We start from the raw sequence: 25,638 nt of genomic DNA on the forward strand, positions 1-25,638 counted from the left end.
ATAGATGGGATTCTAACACCTGATTGGTTCACATTAAGAATAGATGGGATTCTAGAACTTTGGAAAGGCAAGATAATTGGCAAATTGTACGGTAGTTATCTAAGTCAGAAGGATCTCCTCCTTTATGTAGTGGGAGGACATGTCCTGCTTTACAGATATTAGGGACAACACCAGAAACAACTGTCAAGTTATAATATATAGGTCAATGGTTCTGTGATAACTGGTGCAGAGAGTAAGAAGGATTATGTGAATCAGCTCTGGATATATATATATATATTTACACTCTTTATCATAGCACATAGTACATCATAGACATCAAATGGGGAAATGAAGATACAGTCTGTGAGTCTGTTAGTGCATCGTTCTCTATAAGGTCATGTGACTAGAGGACTCTAGTGGAATGATATGCATTTTCAGAGCTTATCCTTTCTAATAATTGTCCAGCTGAAGATAAATGGTTATTAAAGTACCACACATGTAAATGTATTCTGGTATGGGACCAGAGGCTGTCAAAACCTGCTGGGACAACAAGGGGGTGGAGTTGTTTAAAATGTTTTACCACTTTACAGAAGTTAGCATATATAGGTCCCGTGTGGCTCAGTTGGTAGAGCATGGCGCTTGCAACGCCAGGGTTGTGGGTTCATTGCCCACGGGTGGACCAGGACCAGGATGAATATGTATGAACTTTCCAATTTGTAAGTCGCTCTGGATAAGAGCGTCTGCTAAATGACTTAAATGTAAATGTATAGCATGTATGTTATAGAGATCAGTCCTTTCAGGAGCCCAGATCATTTATTTATCAATCCCATCATTGGATGGTTCGGTAGTTGGGTTTCCCAAGGGACACTATAGGCCAACATACCTGACCTGAGTTGTAAATATAAACAACAAGAGTTACCTGGTAATGTGTATGTATCTGGTAATGTGTATGTATCTGATAATGTGTATGTATCTGGTAATGTATATGTATCTGGTAATGTGTATGTATCTGGTCATGTGTATGTATCTGGTCATGTGTATGTATCTGGTAATGTGTATGTATCTGGTAATGTATATGTATCTGGTAATGTGTATGTATCTGGTAATGTGTATGTATCTGGTAATGTGTATGTATCTGGTAATGTGTATGTATCTGGTAATGTATATGAATCTGGTAATGTGTATGTATCTGGTCATGTGTATGTATCTGGTCATGTGTATGTATCTGGTAATGTGTATGTATCTGGTCATGTGTATGTATCTGGTAATGTGTATGTATCTGGTAATGTGTATGTATCTGGTAATGTATATGAATCTGGTAATGTGTATGTATCTGGTCATGTGTATGTATCTGGTAATGTGTATGTATCTGGTAATGTGTATGTATCTGGTAATGTGTATGTATCTGGTAATGTGTATGTATCTGGTCATGTGTATGTATCTGGTCATGTGTATGTATCTGGTAATGTGTATGTATCTGGTAATGTGTATGTATCTGGTAATGTGTATGTATCTGGTAATGTGTATGTATCTGGTAATGTGTATGTATCTGGTAATGTGTATGTATCTGGTAATGTGTATGTACCTGGTAATGTGTATGTATCTGGTCATGTGTATGTATCAGGTAATGTATATGTATCTGGTCATGTGTATGTATCTGGTCATGTGTATGTATCAGGTAATGTGTATGTATCTGGTAATGTGTATGTATCTGGTAATGTGTATGTATCTGGTAATGTGTATGTATCTGGTAATGTGTATGTATCTGGTAATGTATATGTATCTGGTAATGTATATGTATCTGGTAATGTGTATGTATCTGGTAATGTATATGTATCTGGTAATGTGTATGTACCTGGTAATGTGTATGTATCTGGTAATGTGTATGTATCTGGTAATGTGTATGTATCTGGTAATGTATATGTATCTGGTAATGTGTATGTATCTGGTAATGTATATGTATCTGGTAATGTGTATGTATCTGGTAATGTATATGTATCTGGTAATGTGTATGTACCTGGTAATGTGTATGTATCTGGTAATGTGTATGTATCTGGTAATGTATATGTATCTGGTAATGTGTATGTATCTGGTAATGTATATGTGTATGTATCTGGTAATGTGTATGTATCTGGTAATGTGTATGTATCTGGTAATGTGTATGTATCTGGTAATGTGTATGTATCTGGTAATGTGTATGTATCTGGTAATGTGTATGTATCTGGTCATGTGTATGTACCTGGTAATGTGTATGTATCTGGTAATGTGTATGTATCTGGTAATGTATATGTATCTGGTAATGTGTATGTATCTGGTAATGTGTATGTATCTGGTAATGTGTATGTATCTGGTAATGTGTATGTACCTGGTAATGTGTATGTATCTGGTAATGTGTATGTATCTGGTAATGTATATGTATCTGGTAATGTGTATGTATCTGGTAATGTGTATGTATCTGGTCATGTGTATGTATCTGGTAATGTGTATGTATCTGGTAATGTGTATGTATCTGGTAATGTGTATGTATCTGGTAATGTATATGTATATGGTAATGTGTATGTATCTGGTAATGTGTATGTATCTGGTAATGTGTATGTATCTGGTAATGTGTATGTATCTGGTAATGTGTATGTATCTGGTAATGTATATGTATCTGGTAATGTGTATGTATCTGGTAATGTGTATGTATCTGGTAATGTGTATGTATCTGGTAATGTGTATGTATCTGGTAATGTGTATGTATCTGGTCATGTGTATGTATCTGGTCATGTGTATGTATCTTACAAATCTTGGAATGTTCTCAAACCATTACTGTCCACGATATCGGCATGGTTACGGATTCCACATTTGGACCATTGGGGAGATGCAAATGGCCGCCCTCCAGATAACAAGGCATTAGTGTGAAATAATAGCCAACATCTGATCTGAGGCTTTTGACCATTCTTTGTTCTTAATCATTGTTGGGGAAAAATTGGATCCAGATCAGATGTTGGGTACTATATTTATTGAATAGTATATGAATCCTGTTAATTAAAATGTCAAATTTGGCCACAATAAATTAGCTTAATTTCTCAGAGATCAAATGACAATTATATTATATAACACAATAATTCATCTTAATTTTATATTATATAACATAATAATTAATCTTAATCTGAGATGGTGGATGTGGAAATCTTATTCCTTCTGGTCTTCTGAGTTGGAACTACCTGAGGTGAAATAGGTGCCCATGCACTGATAACCTTTAACAGCGGCTAATGCAGCCCCTGCTGCTAAAGACAATGGAGAGCTGTACATGGCTCCCAACCCCAATGCAGCCGTACTGGCAAGTGCTGACCACTTGCAGTCATTCAATTTCTCTTCTCTTCTTCTTCTTTCTTCCTCTTCCTGTCTCCTCTCTCTCTCTCTCTTCTCCTCTTCCTGTCTCTTCCTCTCCTCCTCCTCTTCGATCTTCCTCTGGGCCTCCTGGTACATCTCATTGGTGTAGTGTTTTCCTCCATTCTTCTTCACCATCTCCTCTATCTTCTTCAGCAGCTCTGGGACCTGAGTGTTGTGTTTTCTCTTGTCATTGTTTAGGGAGTGATATCTGCCCCCACAGATATTGATGAGTTTCCGTAACTCTTTGCTCTCAGCCAGAAACTCCTCCACTGATTTACCCTCCAGTTGATCTCCATGTGTGAACAGCAAGATGGTGTACTTTGAGGCTTCTTCTCCAAAGTTCTCCTGGATCCACTTCACAGTGTTCCTCTCCTCCTCTGTGAACCTCCCCAGTCTGATCACCAGCAGGAAGGCGTGGGGTCCTGGGACTGACTGTTCTATACACCTGACTAATTCACTTTTCATCTCTTCTTGTGACATTGTTGTGTCATAGAGCCCCGGGGTGTCGATGACATCAATCTTCCTCCCATCCACCTCCCCACTCTGTTTCCCACACGTTGCAGTCACAGACACCGGAGAAGCCTCCACTTTAAACCCCTCCCTCCCCAGGATGGTGTTTCCTGTTGCACTCTTCCCTGATCCAGTCTTCCCCACCAGAACTATCCTCAGGTTAGAGGGATGCCCTGAAACTGTGGAAATAAACAAGAATTGATTGATTTGATAGTAGGTGTCTTGATATAAGGCTACTCTATTTCCATGCATATATGTGTGTGTGTGTATGTATGTGTGTGTGTGTGTGTGTGTGTGTGTGTGTGTGTGTGTGTGTGTGTGTGTGTGTGTGTGTGTGTGTGTGTGTGTGTGTGTGTGTGTGTGTGTGTGTGTGTGTGTGTGTGTGTGTGTGTGTGTGTGTGTGTGTGTGTGTGTGTGTGTGTGTGTGTGTGTGTGTGTGTGTGTGTGTGTGTGTGTCTTTCCTGGTTGAGAGTTGACGAGACATTAAATGCTTCTCTTATAGTCAAATAATATTCAGCTTATACACCCATATATACCCCACAGGACATGCCACCAGAGGTCTCTTCACAGTCCCCAAGTTCAAAATGAATCATTAATACAAATATTAAGCAACTTCTCATGGAATGGCAGGAACTGTGAAGGGACACACAAACACACTCATTATTTTAATGTATTGTATTGTATTATTATTATTATATATATTTATACATTTCTTTGTGTGACTGTCCTTGTCTATCAGTGTTTTGTTACTTGTCATGTTTTGTGATTTCTGTCCCCAGGAAGAATATCTGCTGCCTCTGGGAAAGACAATGTGATCCAAACAAACAAACATCAAGTGTGTGTGTGTGTATGTGTGTGTGTGTGTGTGTGTGTGTGTGTGTGTGTGTGTGTATGTGTGTGTGTATGTGTGTGTGTGTGTGTGTATGTGTGTTTGTGTGTGTGTATGTGTGTTTGTGTATGTGTGTGTATGTGTGTGTGTGTGTGTGTGTGTGTGTGTGTGTGTGTGTGTGTGTGTGTGTGTGTGTGTGTGTGTGTGTGTGTGTGTGTGTGTGTGTGTGTGTGTGTGTGTGTGTGTGTGTGTGTGTGTGTGTGTGTGTGTGTGTGTGTGTGTGTGTGTGGACGTGTTTAACTATTCTTGTGGGGACCAGAAGTCCCTACAAGAATAGTAAACAAAGTAAAAATTGACCAACTGGGGACATTTTGTTAGTCCCCACAAGGTCAAATGCTATTTCTAGGGGGTTTAGGGTTAAGATTAGAATTAGTGTTAGGGTTAGAATTAAGTTAAATATTAAGGTTAGGAGATAGGGTTAGTTGTAGGGTTAGGGTTAGGAGCTAGGGTTAGGTTTAGGGTTAGGATAAAGTTTAGGTTTTTGGGTTAGGGTTAGGGTTAGGGTTAGGGTTAGGGTTAAGGTTAGGGTTAGGGTAAGAGTACGGGTTAGGATTAGGGTTAGGTTTAGGGTTAGGGGTTAGGGAAAATAGGATTTTGAATGGGACTGAATTGTATGTCCCCACAAGGTTAGCTGTACAAGACTGTGTGTGTGTGTGTGTGTGTGTGTGTGTGTGTGTGTGTGTGTGTGTGTGTGTGTGTGTGTGTGTGTGTGTGTGTGTGTGTGTGTGTGTGTGTGTGTGTGTGTGTGTGTGTGTGTGTGTGTGTACGTGTGTACCTTGGCATTGACCAGGTACAACACAGAGTGTCAACAGGAACAGAATCCTCAGAGTCCTTCCTCTTCCTCGTGCCATTATTACAAATGCAGCCAATCAAAAACATGGAAACAGACGATGACCTCATTACAAAATACAAAGTCCACATTTCTTGACTTATGCAGAGTGTTCGGCAAAGTTCCTACGTTTTTCTCAGCTACTTGACTTTCAAACAATAAAAACTATTAAACTATAAACTATAAAAGAGTAATGATATGTGGTATAACTGTGGATAAACAAAGTACATTTCCTAACAACATAGCCAACATCAGATCAACATAACGTACTCACATAGGGCGTATCAAATGACATTCTAAACATGGCTACTATTCTACCGTTGCCTGGCTGCTACTGTTAAGACGAGATAAACCAGTTAGAGGTGAACACTTAAACGACGTGTAAATCGGGAGGTGTCGGAACACAAAGGGTGTGTTCCTCTGCTCAGACGTTGCTGACGAATATGGTGAAAAATTGCAAGATTATGTTATAATACTTTTATTGCATCAAATGGTTGTTTTATGCAACAGAAAAGAAGATTCTTATAGCTATTGTGTGTTCTACTGAGGATGGTCTCTGGGAGATCACACTGACAGGAGATTTACAATGTCTTTTGGGTGATAAAACCTAATGAGCATTCCAGAGAACATGAGTTTCTGTTCTATACGGTACCAGGGAGACATGGCTCCAGTATGGAGTTGGAGAGCCAGACACTGGTCTTTACACAATGAAAACTGTTGACACAGCAGATACTGTCTGCTATGAATTCTAGGTGTCCTTCATACAAATCTTAACCTTGTGACCCATTCTATAGATCATCTGAGCGTGAATCGTCGACCAGCCATCATTATCGTAGAGCACTAAATCGATTCACTTTATATGTGTGCGTTGTATTGACCTGCTCCCTTATTAATAAGTGATTCAAGATTTAGTTTAAGTATAACTCTGACTTGTGTGATAAGTTTGTATCTCCACATTTGATAGTAAAGAAATGAACAACCACACGCCAGATCTTACAACGCCTGAATAGGTATCTTACATATCAGCTAACCACATCATGTGTTTTTGCAATCTGTCAGTCAACCATTGGTTGATGAATGCAACGTCTAAGCAGTGGAACGTGACCTTAGTCAGTAGTGACAAAAACCTGCAGGTGTGTCCTTCACAGCAACAACCTGCAATATGATGGGTGTTGATCCAAGGTACAGTATACTGCACTATCTCTGCACTAAACAAGGTACAGTATACTGCACTATCTCTGCACTAAACAAGGTACAGTATACTGCACTACCTCTGTACTAAACAAGGTACAGTATACTGCACTATCTCTACACTAAACAAGGTACAGTATACTGCACTATCTCTACACTAAACAAGGTACAGTATACTGCACTACCTCTGTACTAAACAAGGTACAGTACAGTGCACTATCTCTGCACTAAACAAGGTACAGTATACTGCACTATCTCTGCACTAAACAAGGTACAGTATACTGCACTATCTCTACACTAAACAAGGTAAAGTATACTGCACTATCTCTGCACTAAACAAGGTACAGTATACTGCACTATCTCTACACTAAAAAAGGTACAGTATACTGCACTATGTCTGCACTAAACAAGGTACAGTATACTGCACTATCTCTACACTAAACAAGATACAGTATACTGCACTATCTCTGCACTAAACAAGGTACAGTATACTGCACTATCTCTACACTAAACAAGATACAGTATACTGCACTATCTCTGCACTAAACAAGATACAGTATACTGCACTATCTCTGCACTAAACAAGGTACAGTATACTGCACTATCTCTACACTAAACAAGGTACAGTATACTGCACTATCTCTGCACTAAACAAGGTACAGTATACTGCACTATCTCTGCACTAAACAAGATACAGTATACTGCACTATCTCTACACTAAACAAGGTACAGTATACTGCACTATCTCTGCACTAAACAAGGTACAGTATGCTGCACTATCTCTGCACTAAACAAGGTCCAGTATACTGCACTATCTCTGCACTAAACAAGGTCCAGTATACTGCACTATCTCTGCACTAAACAAGGTACAGTATACTGCACTATCTCTGCACTAAACAAGGTACAGTATACTGCACTATCTCTACACTAAACAAGGTACAGTATACTGCACTATCTCTATACTAAACAAGATACAGTATACTGCACTATCTCTGCACTAAACAAGGTACAGTATACTGCACTATCTCTACACTAAACAAGGTACAGTATACTGCACTATCTCTGCACTAAACAAGGTACAGTATACTGCACTATCTCTGCACTAAACAAGATACAGTATACTGCACTATCTCTACACTAAACAAGGTACAGTATACTGCACTATCTCTACACTAAACAAGGTACAGTATACTGCACTATCTCTGCACTAAACAAGGTACAGTATACTGGACTATCTCTGCACTAAACAAGGTACAGTATACAGCACTATCTCTGCACTAAACAAGGTACAGTATACTGCACTATCTCTGCAATAAACAAGATACAGTATACTGCACTATCTCTGCACTAAACAAGGTACAGTATACTGCACTATCTCTGCACTAAACAAGGTACAGTATACTGCACTATCTCTGTACTAAACAAGGTACAGTATACTGCACTATCTCTGCACTAAAAAAGGTACAGTATACTGGACTATCTCTGCACTAAACAAGGTACAGTATACTGCACTATCTCTGCACTAAACAAGGTACAGTATACTGCACTATCTCTGCACTAAACAAGATACAGTATACTGCACTATCTCTACACTAAACAAGGTACAGTATACTGCACTATCTCTGCACTAAACAAGGTACAGTATGCTGCACTATCTCTGCACTAAACAAGGTCCAGTATACTGCACTATCTCTGCACTAAACAAGGTACAGTATACTGCACTATCTCTGCACTAAACAAGGTACAGTATACTGCACTATCTCTGCGCTAAACAAGGTACAGTATACTGCACTATCTCTACACTAAACAAGGTACAGTATACTGCATTATCTCTGCACTAAACAAGGTATAGTATACTGCACTATCTCTATACTAAACAAGATACAGTATACTGCGCTATCTCTGCACTAAACAAGGTACAGTATACTGCACTATCTCTACACTAAACAAGGTACAGTATACTGCACTATCTCTGCACTAAACAAGGTACAGTATGCTGCACTATCTCTGCACTAAACAAGGTCCAGTATACTGCACCATCTCTGCACTAAACAAGGTACAGTATACTGCACTATCTCTGCACTAAACAAGGTACAGTATACTGCACTATCTCTGCACTAAACAAGGTACAGTATACTGCATCTCTCTGCACTAAACAAGATACAGTATACTGCACTATCTGCACTAAACAAGGTACAGTATACTGCACTATCTCTGCACTAAACAAGGTACAGTATACTGCACTATCTCTGCACTAAACAAGGTACAGTATACTGCACTATCTCTGTACTAAACAAGGTACAGTATACAGCACTATCTCTGCACTAAAAAAGGTACAGTATGCTGCACTATCTCTGCACTAAACAAGGTACAGTATACTGGACTATCTCTGCACTAAACAAGGTACAGTATACTGCACTATCTCTGCACTAAACAAGGTACAGTATACTGCACTCTCTCTGCACTAAACAAGGTACAGTATACTGGACTATCTCTGCACTAAACAAGGTACAGTATACTGCACTATCTCTACACTAAACAAGGTACAGTATACTGCACTATCTCTGTACTAAACAAGGTACAGTATACTGCACTATCTCTGCACTAAAAAAGGTACAGTATACTGGACTATCTCTGCACTAAACAAGGTACAGTATACTGCACTATCTCTGCACTAAACAAGGTACAGTATACTGCACTCTCTCTGCACTAAACAAGGTACAGTATACTGGACTATCTCTGCACTAAACAAGGTACAGTATACTGCACTATCTCTGTACTAAACAAGGTACAGTATACTGCACTATCTCTGCACTAAACAAGATACAGTATACTGCACTATCTCTGCACTAAACAAGGTACAGTATACTGCACTCTCTCTGCACTAAACAAGGTACAGTATACTGCACTATCTCTGCACTAAAAAAGGTACAGTATACTGGACTATCTCTGCACTAAACAAGGTACAGTATACTGCACTATCTCTGCACTAAACAAGGTACAGTATACTGCACTATCTCTGCACTAAACAAGATACAGTATACTGCACTATCTCTACACTAAACAAGGTACAGTATACTGCACTATCTCTGCACTAAACAAGGTACAGTATGCTGCACTATCTCTGCACTAAACAAGGTCCAGTATACTGCACTATCTCTGCACTAAACAAGGTACAGTATACTGCACTATCTCTGCACTAAACAAGGTACAGTATACTGCACTATCTCTGCGCTAAACAAGGTACAGTATACTGCACTATCTCTACACTAAACAAGGTACAGTATACTGCACTATCTCTGCACTAAACAAGGTATAGTATACTGCACTATCTCTATACTAAACAAGATACAGTATACTGCGCTATCTCTGCACTAAACAAGGTACAGTATACTGCACTATCTCTACACTAAACAAGGTACAGTATACTGCACCATCTCTGCACTAAACAAGGTACAGTATGCTGCACTATCTCTGCACTAAACAAGGTCCAGTATACTGCACCATCTCTGCACTAAACAAGGTACAGTATACTGCACTATCTCTGCACTAAACAAGGTACAGTATACTGCACTATCTCTACACTAAACAAGGTACAGTATACTGCACTATCTCTGCACTAAACAAGGTACAGTATGCTGCACTATCTCTGCACTAAACAAGGTCCAGTATACTGCACCATCTCTGCACTAAACAAGGTACAGTATACTGCACTATCTCTGCACTAAACAAGGTACAGTATACTGCACTATCTCTGCACTAAACAAGGTACAGTATACTGCATCTCTCTGCACTAAACAAGATACAGTATACTGCACTATCTGCACTAAACAAGGTACAGTATACTGCACTATCTCTGCACTAAACAAGGTACAGTATACTGCACTATCTCTGCACTAAACAAGGTACAGTATACTGCACTATCTCTGTACTAAACAAGGTACAGTATACTGCACTATCTCTGCACTAAAAAAGGTACAGTATGCTGCACTATCTCTGCACTAAACAAGGTACAGTATACTGGACTATCTCTGCACTAAACAAGGTACAGTATACTGCACTATCTCTGCACTAAACAAGGTACAGTATACTGCACTCTCTCTGCACTAAACAAGGTACAGTATACTGGACTATCTCTGCACTAAACAAGGTACAGTATACTGCACTATCTCTACACTAAACAAGGTACAGTATACTGCACTATCTCTGTACTAAACAAGGTACAGTATACTGCACTATCTCTGCACTAAAAAAGGTACAGTATACTGGACTATCTCTGCACTAAACAAGGTACAGTATACTGCACTATCTCTGCACTAAACAAGGTACAGTATACTGCACTCTCTCTGCACTAAACAAGGTACAGTATACTGGACTATCTCTGCACTAAACAAGGTACAGTATACTGCACTATCTCTGTACTAAACAAGGTACAGTATACTGCACTATCTCTGCACTAAACAAGATACAGTATACTGCACTATCTCTGCACTAAACAAGGTACAGTATACTGCACTATCTCTGTACTAAACAAGGTACAGTATACTGCACTATCTCTGCACTAAACAAGGTACAGTATACTGCACTATCTCTGCACTAAACAAGATACAGTATACTGCACTATCTCTGTACTAAACAAGGTACAGTATACTGCACTATCTCTGCACTAAACAAGGTACAGTATACTGCACTATCTCTGCACTAAACAAGGTACAGTATACTGCACTATCTCTGTACTAAACAAGGTACAGTATACTGCACTATCTCTGCACTAAACAAGATACAGTATACTGCACTATCTCTGTACTAAACAAGATACAGTATACTGCACTATCTCTGCACTAAACAAGGTAAATGTTTCAGGTAAAGGTCTAACCATGCTTCTCCTTTTACTGTTCTACAATATTAAAACGTGTATAAATACAAACATACTGTAATCACATGATTATTTACGCAGAAATATTAACAGACCTGGTATCAATAAAATGTCTACCTAATATTGTGCAACAGTTATTCAAATACTGTAGAGTAGATTGTTGTACAACATTTAATTAGTAAGGTAGTTAGTTGAATACTCACTTTTAGTGTGGTTGCACAGTTCTGTATATTGTTGTCTGCTGTTGTCACAGAGAGCTGAAGCAGTTTACCTGTTGGTTTTGCATAGCCAGATGCCCCAAGTGGGTGGAGATGTACCTTAAGGACCAATGGAATGGTCTAAAACTCATGCAAAACTAAACCGCCCAATATGGTGCACCTTACATTCTGTTAAGTTTCATTTTCCCAGCAACGAATCATTTCTAGCCAATGAGAGAGTGCTGCTAGGCAAATATTATTCTACTCAGGACAGGTTCTTATTCATTTTAACCTTGGCTACTTGCCAGAATCAGAAGATAGGCCACATCTTTGGGTAAGATGAAATGTGTTGGACACATTGGACACAAAAAAAGGTTAACAATGTAATAACACATAAAACTGCATTTTGAAATGTAACTTTATACTTGCCTAGCCAGGTCCCAGATCTGTTTGTTCATCTTTCAAACTCCATAGAGTACCACAGCATGAGTCATATTACCCATAAAGCCTAGCTGTCAAACAGGGAAATGGTTCCATTCGTTTTTCCACCATTCATTTGTCCCATAGATTTTAGAAACACTTAAAATGGTTACACTTTACTTGACACCCAGCATCATAACATGTTATGACACAGTCATAACTATATCATATGTCATAACAGCTGACATAACGTGTCATAACTATATCATATGTCATAACTTGTCATAATATGGTCACAACACTGTCATGATACATATATTTAGACCTGTTGTGACATATCTTACATTTTTTTATGGTTGGTTATGACACCTACATAAGAGTCAAACCCCACAGAACCTACCACTGTAGTTATTTTATGGCTGGTTATGACACCTACATAAGAGTCAGAACCCACAGAACCCACCACTGTAGTTATTTTATGGCTGGTTATGACACCTACATAAGAGACAAACCCCACAGATCCTACCACTGTAGTTATTTTATGGTTGGTTATGACACCTACATAAGAGTCAAAACCCACAGAACCTACCACTGTAGTTATTTTATGGCTGGTTATGACACCTACTGTCACGTTCCTGACCTGTTTCTGTTAGTTTTTGTATGTGTTAGTTGGTCAGGACGTGAGTTTGGGTGGGCAGTCTATGTTTTCTGTTTCTATGTTTGTTTAAGGGTGACCTAATATGGCTCTCAATTAGAGGCAGGTGTTTTTCATTTCCTCTGATTGAGAGTCATATTAAGGTAGGTGTTTTCACACTGTTAGTTTGTGGGTGGTTGTCTCCTGTGTCAGTGTCTGTATGTTACGCCACACGGGACTGTTTTCGGTTTGTTTGTTCGTTCGGTTTTTGTGTAGTCTGTTTTTTCCCTGTTCGTGCGTTCTTCGTGTTTCATGTAAGTTCTTACGTTCAGGTCAGTCTACGTCGTTTATTTGTTTTGTAATTTTCCAAGTGTATTTCGTTTCGTCTTCGGCTTGTACAATAAATCATTATGTCATCATACCTAGCTGCACATTGGTCTTCCGATCCCTCTCTCCTCTCCTCGTCCGAGGAGGAGGAAGAGCTAGAGCACCGTTACACCTACATAAGAGACAAACCCCACAGAACCTACCACTGTTGTTATTTTATGGTTGGTTATGACACCTACATAAGAGACAAACCCCACAGAACCTACCACTGTAGTTATTTTATGGCTGGTTATGACACCTACATAAGAGTCCAAACCCACAGAACCCACCACTGTAGTTATTTTATGACTGGTTATGACACCTACATAAGAGTCAAAACCCACAGAACCTACCACTGTAGTTATTTTATGGCTGGTTATGACACCTACATAAGAGTCCAAACCCACAGAACCCACCACTGTAGTTATTTTATGGTTGGTTATGACACCTACAATAGATTATGATGAAAAAACATGTTTATAACCATTAATTGTCATAACCTGTCATAATATGGTCTTAACACTGTTATGACCCATATATTTACACCTGTTGTGACATATGTTGCGTTATTTAATGACTGGTTATGACCCTGCCAAGAAGTTTCCTTTCGTTTGAAAGTGTTTCTTAAGTCCTTGTTGTTGTAATGAATTTTTTTTTTAATCATATTTTAAATTAAACATTGTCTCAAAATAAAGCATTATGTCACTCCTGTGTCCCTTTACTTGGACTAAGAAAATACACTTTATGTCACTGTGATAAAGATTTATGTCACTGTGATAAGGCATTATGTCACTGTGATAAGGCATTATGTCACTGTGATAAGGCATTATGTCACTGTGATAAAGCATTATGTCACTGTGATAAGGCATTATGACACTGTGATAAGGCATTATGACACTGTGATAAGGCATTATGACACTGTGATAAGGCATTATGTCATTGTGATAAAGCATTGTGACACTGTGATAAGGCATTATGTCACTGTGATAAAGCATTGTGACACTGTGATAAGGCATTATGGTCATCATAATAATTTATGCCAGATAGGCCTATCATACCCTTACAGTATGTCAGTCATCAGTCAAAAAGAGTGTGTCTTGTCCTGTTCCTGAAATCTGCTCCTGCATTCATCCCAGTCATCAGCAACAGATCATTGGGGTAGGTACATGTCTGACATCAACGTGTGAGCAATTACAATGATAATTTAATATGGTACATTTCAGAAAATGTTATCTGACATAAACCTACTGTTGAAAAGTAGGCTATGGTGTAATGGAATGTTTGTCTTGTGTGGTAGATTTTGTGGGTTTTGACACTCTTATGTAGGTGTCATAACCAGCCATAAAATATTGCAATATATGTTACAAGAGATCTAAATATGTTTCATGACAGTGTCATGACAGCGTTATGACCCTATTATGACACGTTATGTCAGGTGTTATGACATATTAATACATGATTATGACCGTGTTATAACCTGTCATGACATATTAAGACATGGTTATGATAACCTGTTATGATGCTGGATGTCAAGTAAAGTGTTACCAATCATTGTATGTAAAAAGAAAATACTTGTGTCTGCACTCAGTGTATCTGACGTCTGTTGATTCTCATTGTACAGTATTAATCTACTCTACTGCTACACTTAAATCACTCTGAGTGTTTTCCAACTCCAACCTCTTATCTTCCACATCTTTATATGTCAGGGTCTTTCAGTCTTTTCGAAGACATTGAACCCTGAAAATACCCAGTTAAAACAGCTGCAACCACCGTCAGAAAAACTGCTGTTACTGTCAACAAGCCATCTTAAATCTCCTTCTTCTTGACTTTACATTTCTACTCATTCTGTCTGCGGTTCTTTCCTCCACTGAACAAACAGATTATACCAAGAAACAAAGAGTATATACATGAAGTGTAGAACAAGATCAATTCATTTTATTATATTCTTGTTGACAATTTGGAAACACCATACAACATTGGCTACAACTGTCACCTCAAATCATCAAAAAAACAGCTTAATTTAAAAATGTATCTAAAACACTTTTATAAAGACTACTTGACCCTCCTGCTGTGTTCCAGTCAAATTGGACCGATTTACAAGTTTTCTCTCTGAAAAATGTAGTTAATTTAATCATTTTGTCATAAGGTTCCATGACTTTGTCCACATAGGGCATCTGAACACACAAAATAAATGTTTTTCAGTACATTTTGGGCGTTTTATTTCACTTTTGTATACCTGTGGTCAAAAATGACCGGTCATTAGAAATGAATGGGTGACACGACAACTAGTGTATAACATTGAGTTCAGGCACATAATCAGATGGACTCACTTCCTCTCCCAGACCCCCACATGCAGTGTGTTCAAACACACACACACACACACACACACACACACACACACACACACACACACACACACACACACACACACACACACACACACACACACACACACACACACACACACACACACACACACACACACACACACACACACACACACACACACACACACACCTCACTCCCCTTCTTGGCTTCCATGGCAACCCCCACGGGAACCTTTCCCCAATATAATCTTTCCCCAACGGGAACCACACCTGTTGGCATTCTCACAAACAATCGCAACATTGTTTCAATAATATATAGAACTTTTCTCGCCGCTCTGGTATATAAAGATTTTTTGAGGCCTTGCTCCCAATTCATTCTGTGGCAAATAATATACTGTATGTGAGGCTCTTGATCACATCTTTGATCATGAAACTACTATGCTTTTTTTACTCAAAAACTGGTTGTATGAGCTCAGGTCAGTGAGGCCTACAGGCCATACATAGCAAATAGAAGTTCAAAACTTGTAATGTTCACAAGAACTTAAGTTGATAAAAAGATCTAACACAACATTAGGTGATAATACATTTATTATTATGGATTTATAGTCAGCTACAATGCGGCGGTCATTTTGGACCTGGGAACAAAGAATTAATTAACATGAAACGAACACAACAGGAGGGTTAAGGATGGCTAACTGCTAAATTATGATTTTTAAAATACATTATTATCATTATTATAGAATTTATCAAGACACCAAGATGAAATGTCTTGCTCAACTAGGCTTCCTGCAAAATGGCGGGCAGCCGCAGGCAGGCTCAACACAACCGCCGTCCACGACTAAGGGCTGATCCTGACGGGAGGATCAGCCCAAAAAGATATTCAGAATTATGAGTGTTCTGCTTTAGAATCTCTATATAAAAACGTGGTAACTTCCTGTGGTATCCTGCTCTCTCTGAAATCTGAATCATACAGGTCTGCATGCTGTTATTACAGAGCTGGGTCTCCGTCTTTCATTCACACAGGATGGAACAGATATACAGATACTTTACTTGTCTGATACACCGCCTGGGTCTTCTACCTCTCGCCACCTTTCCTCCCTTTTCTCTGTGTGTTTTTTGTAAATGCATAAATAAACATTTTAAAATCATCTTTGTGAAAAGCTAATAGATAGAAAATGGAACATGTTCATATTTTGTGATATTTTCTCTAGGTTCAATGTGATTTAAACACAAAAAGGCAATTAACAAGATAATGTGTCATCACTCACCATGATTGTCCTACTAAAGGTTTCACTACTTCAGACTTTCTTAAATGAGTTTGAGCCAGGGACCAGTAAGGCATGGCCTTCCTCCTCTGGGGACCGCTTTGGTTACACATGATTGAAAATCGCTTATTCTTCATTAAAAAAACTGTTATTGTATTTTTTACTTTACACTAAATTAATGAATTATGTATTTACTTGACTGCCTTCACGGTTTGTCTGTGTCTGTCTGTCTGTCTGTCTGTCTGTCTGTCTGTCTGTCTGTCTGTCTGTCTGTCTGTCTGTCTGTCTGTCTGTCTGTCTGTCTGTCTGTCTGTCTGTCTGTCTGTGTTGTTCTCATGTCATGGTCAGTCAGTCGGTCGTTATTAAAATTATGTTATCATTATACACAATCACCTTACCTCTTCTGTCAATAAAAACTATGTAACAACAACTGAATATTTATAAACAAATAACAATATTTCATTCTTTCAATATCTACATTATAAAGAACAGTAAAATATGTTTGACTCACCTAATCAATGAGGTGGGTGTCACGACTCCCACCGATGGTGGCTCCCCTGTCTGTTCGGGCGGTGCTCGGTGGTCGTCCTCGCCGGTCTACTAGCCGCCACCGATCCCTTTTTCCTTTTCTGTTTGTTTGGTCTTATTAGTTGCACCTGTTCCTTATTGTGTTTCTTGATTTTTGTCTATTTAAGCCTGTTAGGGCCGCCTAGGTTTGTGCGGTATTGTTTTTCTGTTAGGTTGTGGATGTTCGTTTGTATTCTGTTTTCCCGGATATTTTGGGTCCTGGTTATGGGCCAGTCAGTTTATGCGCCTTGTGTTTGTGGCTTGACCGTTTTTCCGGGAATAAAATATAAATTTATTCGAACCTTCTGCTCTCTGCGCCTGACTCCAACCCAACTGTTCTTCAAGGACTCTGACAATGGGTGTGCGTGTCTCTTAAACACCAGCATGTCAAACATCGGAGGGAAGAAGGAGAGGGACACTCTCAAGGTGTTTTCAACAGCCGGTCTGCTGCGATATTTTGATTTTGTTGCAGCAAGAGAGGAGAAGCTGGTTTCCCAGAAGTAGAAAGAAAGGGGAATAACATCTTTACTTCCAACTAGCTGAGTTGTGGGTATTCTCCACTGCTGCACAGACAGAATGTGGAAAGACGCATCTCATTAAAACTAATGTGCATGCATTGGTCCCAGGACAGCTCCAGTAGTTAATACTCTAGAACCGGTGACAAGCTGTGATTCCCCGTAAACATTGATGTATTTTATTGCGCCATAAGTCTTGCCCCGCTACTGAACCGGCAAGCATAGTGTTTTTAACGCAAGACAGCGATCGCATTTATTTTGGGAGATTGCAAAATATGACTTTTTCATTCAAGAAAGGATAAATATATTGTTTCAGGTGACAATAAAACATGTTTTGTATAGTTACTTTTGATTTACCTTGTTTCTTTAACTTTAGAGCAAGTCAAGCTATCTTGCAGGGTCAAAGTATGCGAAGTCCGACTCGCAACACAGCCTTCAACCACAAGGAGGCTTTCCATTCCACTCCTTTGTGGACGTCCCCATTCAAATGCATGACATCCGGCGCAAGGTAACGGAGTGCTTATGGGTAATGTGAACAATGCTTGAGTCTATTTAGTGCTGGTGAACGGATTACACATTCACTGCTTTCCCTGGCGTGGATCAGATTGTGAAGGAAATTAATTATTGAATTTGACCAGATGTGATCCCATCTATTTATGCAAATGATCCATATCCACATCACCCTGGTCACGTGATCCATATCCACAACACCTTTGTCAGTCAGAGTTGAGAATAGGGGGAAAATATTGAAAATGTCTCCATCCACTTGGTATCTCCAGACACCCCGTTTTTCATCAAATCTGCAAATATTGTATACAAAAGAAGTTGGGCTACATTTGAAATGTCTCATCTAATTGAATTGCAAACTAATTTGAAGCACAGGCTCTGTCTAAAACCTAAGATTCAGTATCATCTGCCATATCCTGGATCCTATACAAGACAGTGTCATTGGAAAGTGGGATTTCCCCTTTTCCCTTTGCCTGTGGACTTCAATGCACAACACATTAGCTGTATGTGACCAGGAGAAAAAACATTGCCTTTAAATTTCAATCACACTATAGCACGGATCTTCTGCAGTCCAGATTGAATACAGCCCTTAAGCACATAGACTGAACACACACATTCCACTGAATCATTTTGTAGACAGAAAGACAGGTGGTGCAATTGTTGGGATTTAAGTTGCGAGTTAACACAAAAATAAATCCTGCTGTAAACAACTTTTTTAAGCAACTATGCAATCTGGAAAATATATTTCAAGCACTGTATCAGGACGAATAAAAACAACTGGAAACAGGAGTATTCATATTAACAGGTGTGTTATATATCCCTCCACAGCCAGTACCCACTACCTATAATACATACACCCCACTAAAACATACACTACTATTTAATACATGCTATGTATCCCCACTAAATACATACACTACCATTTAATACATACTATATATCCCCACTAAATACATACACTACTATTTAATACATACACCCCACTAAATACATACACTACCATTTAATATACACTATGTATCCCCACTAAATACATACACTACCATTTAATATACACTATGTATCCCCACTAAATACATACACTACCATTTAATATACACTATGTATCCCCACTAAATACATACACTACCATTTAATATACACTATGTATCCCCACTAAATACATACACTACCATTTAATATACACTATGTATCCCCACTAAATACATACACTACCATTTAATATATACTATGTATCCCCACTAAATACATACACTACCATTTAATATATACTAACTATATCCCCACTAAATACATACACTACCATTTAATATACACTATGTATCCCCACTAAATACATACACTACCATTTAATATATGCTATGTATCCCCACTAAATACATACACTACTATTTAATACATACACCCCACTAAATACATACACTACTATTTAATACATGCTATGTATCCCCACTAAATACATACACTACTATTTAATATACACTATGTATCCCCACTAAATACATACACTACCATTTAATATATACTATGTATCCCCACTAAATACATACACTACCATTTAATATACACTATGTATCCCCACTAAATACATACACTACCATTTAATATATACTATGTATCCCCACTAAATACATACACTACCATTTAATATACACTATGTATCCCCACTAAATACATACACTACCATTTAATATATACTATGTATCCCCACTAAATACATACACTACTATTTAATACATACACCCCCACTAAATACATACACTACCATTTAATACATGCTATGTATCCCCACTAAATACATACACTACCATTTAATATATACTATGTATCCCCACTAAATACATACACTACTATTTAATATATACTATGTATCCCCACTAAATACATACACTACCATTTAGTATATACTAAATATATCCCCACTAAATACATTCACTACTATTTAATATATACTATATATCCCCACTAAATACATACACTACCATTTAATATACACTAAATATATCCCCACTAAATATATGCACTACCATTTAATATATACTAAATATATCCCCACTAAATACATTCACTACTATTTAATATATACTATATATCCCCACTAAATACATACACTACTATTTAATATATACTATATATCCCCACTAAATACATACACCTCCACTAAAATAAACGGTCATGATTTGAGTTGAGAAACGTTATAACTATAGGTGATGAGAGGTTGATTGTGTACAGTGCAGCAGGAGAGTTTTGTTAACATTTTCCACGTTCACACCCTGCTAGGGCCATCCTGCCACACGGCTAGCATATCTATAACATTGCAAATAGTTTTGAAAGACCTGTTATATGATTCAGTAAGTACCGTTGCCATACGTAGCAAAACGTTAAGACCAACTGAACGTACCCCTGGTGTTTTAAAAGCCTAGCATCTCCTTAGTGCATTCAAACCCTTGGCTGACACCTACAGCTACACCTGCTGCCACCAATACTGGTGGAGCAAACACCATCCCTAGTCCTGCTGCGGCTAGACCGCCATACGCTGCCAGTTTACAGTTATACATATTCTCCTCTATGATCTTTCTCTGAGCCGCTTCATAGTCAGCATTGGTGTAGTGTTCTCCTCCATTGTCCTCCACCACCATCTCCTCGATCTTCTCCAGCAGCTCTCTAACCTGAGTGTTGTCTCTTCTCTTGTCATTGATTAGGGAGTGATATCTGCCCCCACACATATTGATGAGTCTCCGTAGCTCTTTGCTCTGAGCCAGAAACCCTTTGACTGTTTTGCCCTTCAGTTGATCACCATGTGTAAACAGAATGATGGTGTACATTGAGGCATCTTCTCCAAAGTTCTCCTGGATCCACTTCACAGTGTTCCTCTCCTCCTCTGTGAACCTCCCCAGTCTGATCACCAGCAGGAACACTTGGGGTCCTGGGACTGACATGTAGATGGCCTTTTCTATCTCACTTTTCATCTCTTCTTTAGACATTGTTGTGTCATAGAGCCCCGGGGTGTCGATGACATCAATCTTCCTCCCATCCACCACTCCACTCTGTTTCTCACTCTGTGCAGTCACAGACACTGGAGAAGCCTCCACTTTAAACACATTTTTACCCAGGATTGTGTTTCCTGTTGTACTCTTCCCTGATCCAGTCTTCCCCACCAGAACTATCCTCAGGTTAGAGGGATGCCCTGAAACTGGAAACAGACAAAAAGTTGATCGTTTTCAGTAGCCATTTATCAAGACACTATGTGTGTTCATGCACAGTATGTGTGTGTACCTTGGCATTGACCAGTGAAGTCTTGCAGACAGAGTGTCAACAGGAACAGAATCTTCAGAGTTCCTCCTCTTCCTCGTTCCATCTCTACTACTGCAGCCAATCAAACACATGGAAACAGACAATGACCTCCTTACAAAATACAAAGTCCACATTTCTTCAGTGACTCATCCAAAGCGTTTGGCCAAGTTCCAACGTTCACAGATGAGGAAAGAATAAATTATTTATTTTTCAGCTATTTGACTTCTAAACAATAAAAACGATTAAACTATAAACTATAAAAAGAGTAATGATATGCGGTACTTCTGTTGTAAAACACAGTACATTCCCTAAGATAGGGCGTACATAATTTACCCACATGCATATCAAATTACATTCTAAACATGGTTATTATTCTACCGTTGCCTGGCTGCTGCTGTCAAGACCAGATAAACCAGTTAGAGGTCGTGTCCCATTACCATCAAACAGCACATCTACTATGTAGACAGACAGGAAGAGTTCAAACAATTTTTAAGTGTAATCAGTATAACTGAAACCAGTACTTAATGTGTAAATCAGGAGATGTCTGAACACAAAGCATGTGTTCCTCTGTTCTTCTGCTCAGACATTGCTGACATCAGATCCTACAACGCCTGGATAGGTATTTTACATATCAGCTAACCACATCATGTGTTTCAGCAATCTGTCAGTCAACCATTGGTTGATGCATGCAACCTCTAAGCAGTGTGACATTAGTCAGTACTGACAAAAACCTGCAGATGTGTCCCTCACATCAACAACCTGCTATATGATGGGTGTTGACCCAAGGTACAGTATACTGCACTATCTCTGCACTAAATAAGGTACAGTATACTGCACTATCTCTGCACTAAACAAGGTACAGTATACTGCACTATCTCTGCACTAAACAAGGTACAGTATACTGCACTATCTCTGCACTAAACAAGGTGCATTATACTGCACAATCTCTGACCTAAACAAGGTACAGTATACTGCACTATCTCTCCACTAAACAAGGTACAGTATACTGCACTATCTCTGCACTAAACAAGATACAGTATACTGCACAATATACACTAAACATGATACAGTTTACTGCACTATCTCTGCACTAAACAAGGTACAGTATACTGCACAATCTACACTAAACATGATACATTTTACTGCACTATCTCTGCACTAAACAAGGTACAGTATACTGCACTATCTCTGGACTAAACCAGATACAGTATACTGCAATATCTCTGAACTAAACAATGTACAGTATACTGCACTATCTCAGCACTAAACAAGATGCAGTATACTGCACTATCTCTGCACTAAACAAGGTACAGTATACTGCACTATCTCTGCACTAAACAAGGTACAGTATACAGCACTATCTCTGCACTAAACAAGATACAGTATACTGCACTATCTCAGCACTAAACAAGATGCAGTATACTGCACTATCTCTGCACTAAACAAGGTACAGTATACTGCACTATCTCTGCACTAAACAAGATACAGTATACTGCACTATCTCTGCACTAAACAAGATACAGTATACTGCACTATCTCTGCACTAAACAAGGTACAGTATACTGCACTATCTCTGCACTAAACAAGGTACAGTATACTGCACTATCTCTGCACTAAACAAGATGCAGTATACTGCACTATCTCTGCACTAAACAAGATACAGTATACTGCACTATCTCTGCACTAAACAAGGTACAGTATACTGCACTATCTCTGCACTAACCAAGGTACAGTATACTGCACTATTTCTGCACTAAACAAGGTACAGTATACTGCACTATCTCTGCACTAAACAAGATAAAGTATACTGCACTATCTCTGCACTAAACAAGATACAGTATACTGCACTATCTCTGCACTAAACAAGGTACAGTATACTGCACTATCTCTGCACTAAACAAGATACAGTATACTGCACTATCTCTGCACTAAACAAGGTCCAGTATACTGCACTATCTCTGCACTAAACAAGATACAGTATACTGCACTATCTCTGCACTAAACAAGGTACAGTATACTGCACTATCTCTGCACTAAACAAGGTACAGTATACTGCACTATCTCTGCACTAACCAAGATACAGTATACTGCACTATTTCTGCACTAAACAAGGTACAGTATACTGCACTATTTCTGCACTAAACAAGGTACAGTATACTGCACTATCTCTGCACTAAACAAGATACAGTATACTGCACTATCTCTGCACTAAACAAGGTACAGTATACTGCACTATCTCTGCACTAAACAAGATACAGTATACTGCACTATCTCTGCACTAAACAAGATACAGTATACTGCACTATCTCTGCACTAAACAAGGTACAGTATACTGCACTATCTCTGCACTAAACAAGGTACAGTATACTGCACTATCTCTGCACTAACCAAGGTACAGTATACTGCACTATCTCTGCACTAAACAAGGTACAGTATACTGCACTATCTCTGCACTAAACAAGGTACAGTATACTGCACTATCTCTGCACTAAACAAGGTCCAGTATACTGCACTATCTCTGCACTAAACAAGGTACAGTATACTGCACTATCTCTGCACTAAACAAGATACAGTATACTGCACTATCTCTGCACTAATCAAGGTACAGTATACTGCAATTTCTCTCCACTAAACAAGGTAAATGTTTCAGGTAAAAGTCTAACCATGTTTCCCCTTTCACTGTTCTATAATTTTAAAACGTGTATGAATACACACATATAGCAGAATGTGATTGTTAACAGCTACATGATTTTACTGTTTTGACATTTTGATGATAAGTAATGTAATCATATCATTATTTATGCATAAATGTTAACAGACCTGGTATCAATAAAATGTCTACTTAATATTGTGCTACAGTTATTCAAATACTGTAGAGTAGATTGTTGTACAACATTTAATTAGTAAGGTAGTTAAGTTGAATACTCACTTTTAGTGTGGTTGCACAGATCTGTATATTGTTGTCTGCTGTTGTCACTGAGAGATCTGAAGCAGTGGGCCTGCTGGTTTTGCATAGCCAGGTGCCCCAGGTGGGTGGAGATTTACCTTAAGGACCAATGGAATGGTGTAACGGTGTTCCTCCTCCCCTTCATACGAAGAGGAGGAGTAGTGATTTGACCAAAATGCAGCGGGTTGTGAATACATATTGATTTAATAGACAAAACGGAAAAACACGACAAACACTTGAATAATTACAAAACAAATAAACGAATGTAGACAGACCTGGACACGAACTTACATACAACGTGAAGAACGCATGAACCAGGAAAACAGACTACATAAAATGAACGAACTAACAAAAACCGGAACAGTCCCGTGTGGCGTAACATACAGACACTGACACAGGAGACAATCACCCACAAACAAACAGTGTGAAACAGCCAACCTATATATGGTTCTCAATCAGAGGAAAACGTCAAACACCTGTCTCTGATTGAGAACCATATAAGGCTAATTACAAGTGACCTAAACATAGAAACACAAAACATAGAATGCCCACCCCAACTCACGCCCTGACCAACTAAACACATACAAAAATAACATAAAACAGGTCAGGAACGTGACAGAACCCCCCCCTCAAGGTGCAAACTCCGGACGCACCACCAAAAGTCTAGGGGAGGGTCTGGGTGGGCATCTGTCCACGGTGGTGGCTCAGGCTCTGGGCGTGGTTCCCATCCCACCATAATACATCCCCACTTTTTTATCCCCCTCACAATGCCCACCCTCCAAATAACCCCACCTAAATTAAGGGGCATCATCAGGATAAGGAGCAGCACCGGAATGAGGGGCAACACCGGAATGAGGGGCAACACCAGAATGAGGGGCAACACCAGAATGAGGGGCAACACCAGAATGAGGGGCAACACCAGAATGAGGGGCAACACCAGAATGACT

At 39.0% G+C, this 25,638-nt stretch overlaps 1 protein-coding gene across 1 annotated transcript in view; it reads right to left on the minus strand.

The window, feature by feature from the left end:
• LOC139541745 (GTPase IMAP family member 8-like) overlaps window positions 1-24,759 on the minus strand; it is a 39,446-nt gene extending 14,687 nt beyond the window's left edge. The window contains exons 1-4 of the mRNA XM_071346714.1: window positions 24,674-24,759; window positions 21,727-21,816; window positions 20,867-21,643; window positions 3,415-4,046 (exon numbers count right to left, since the gene is read on the minus strand). Coding sequence (XP_071202815.1) covers window positions 3,415-4,046; window positions 20,867-21,643; window positions 21,727-21,816; window positions 24,674-24,758 — 1,584 coding nt within the window. The 5' untranslated portion in view covers window position 24,759. The remainder of the gene's footprint in view (window positions 1-3,414; window positions 4,047-20,866; window positions 21,644-21,726; window positions 21,817-24,673) is intronic.
• Window positions 24,760-25,638: the final 879 nt, after the last annotated feature.

Source organism: Salvelinus alpinus, chromosome 2 (assembly GCF_045679555.1).
Source record: "Salvelinus alpinus chromosome 2, SLU_Salpinus.1, whole genome shotgun sequence".
NCBI lineage: Eukaryota > Metazoa > Chordata > Actinopteri > Salmoniformes > Salmonidae > Salvelinus > Salvelinus alpinus.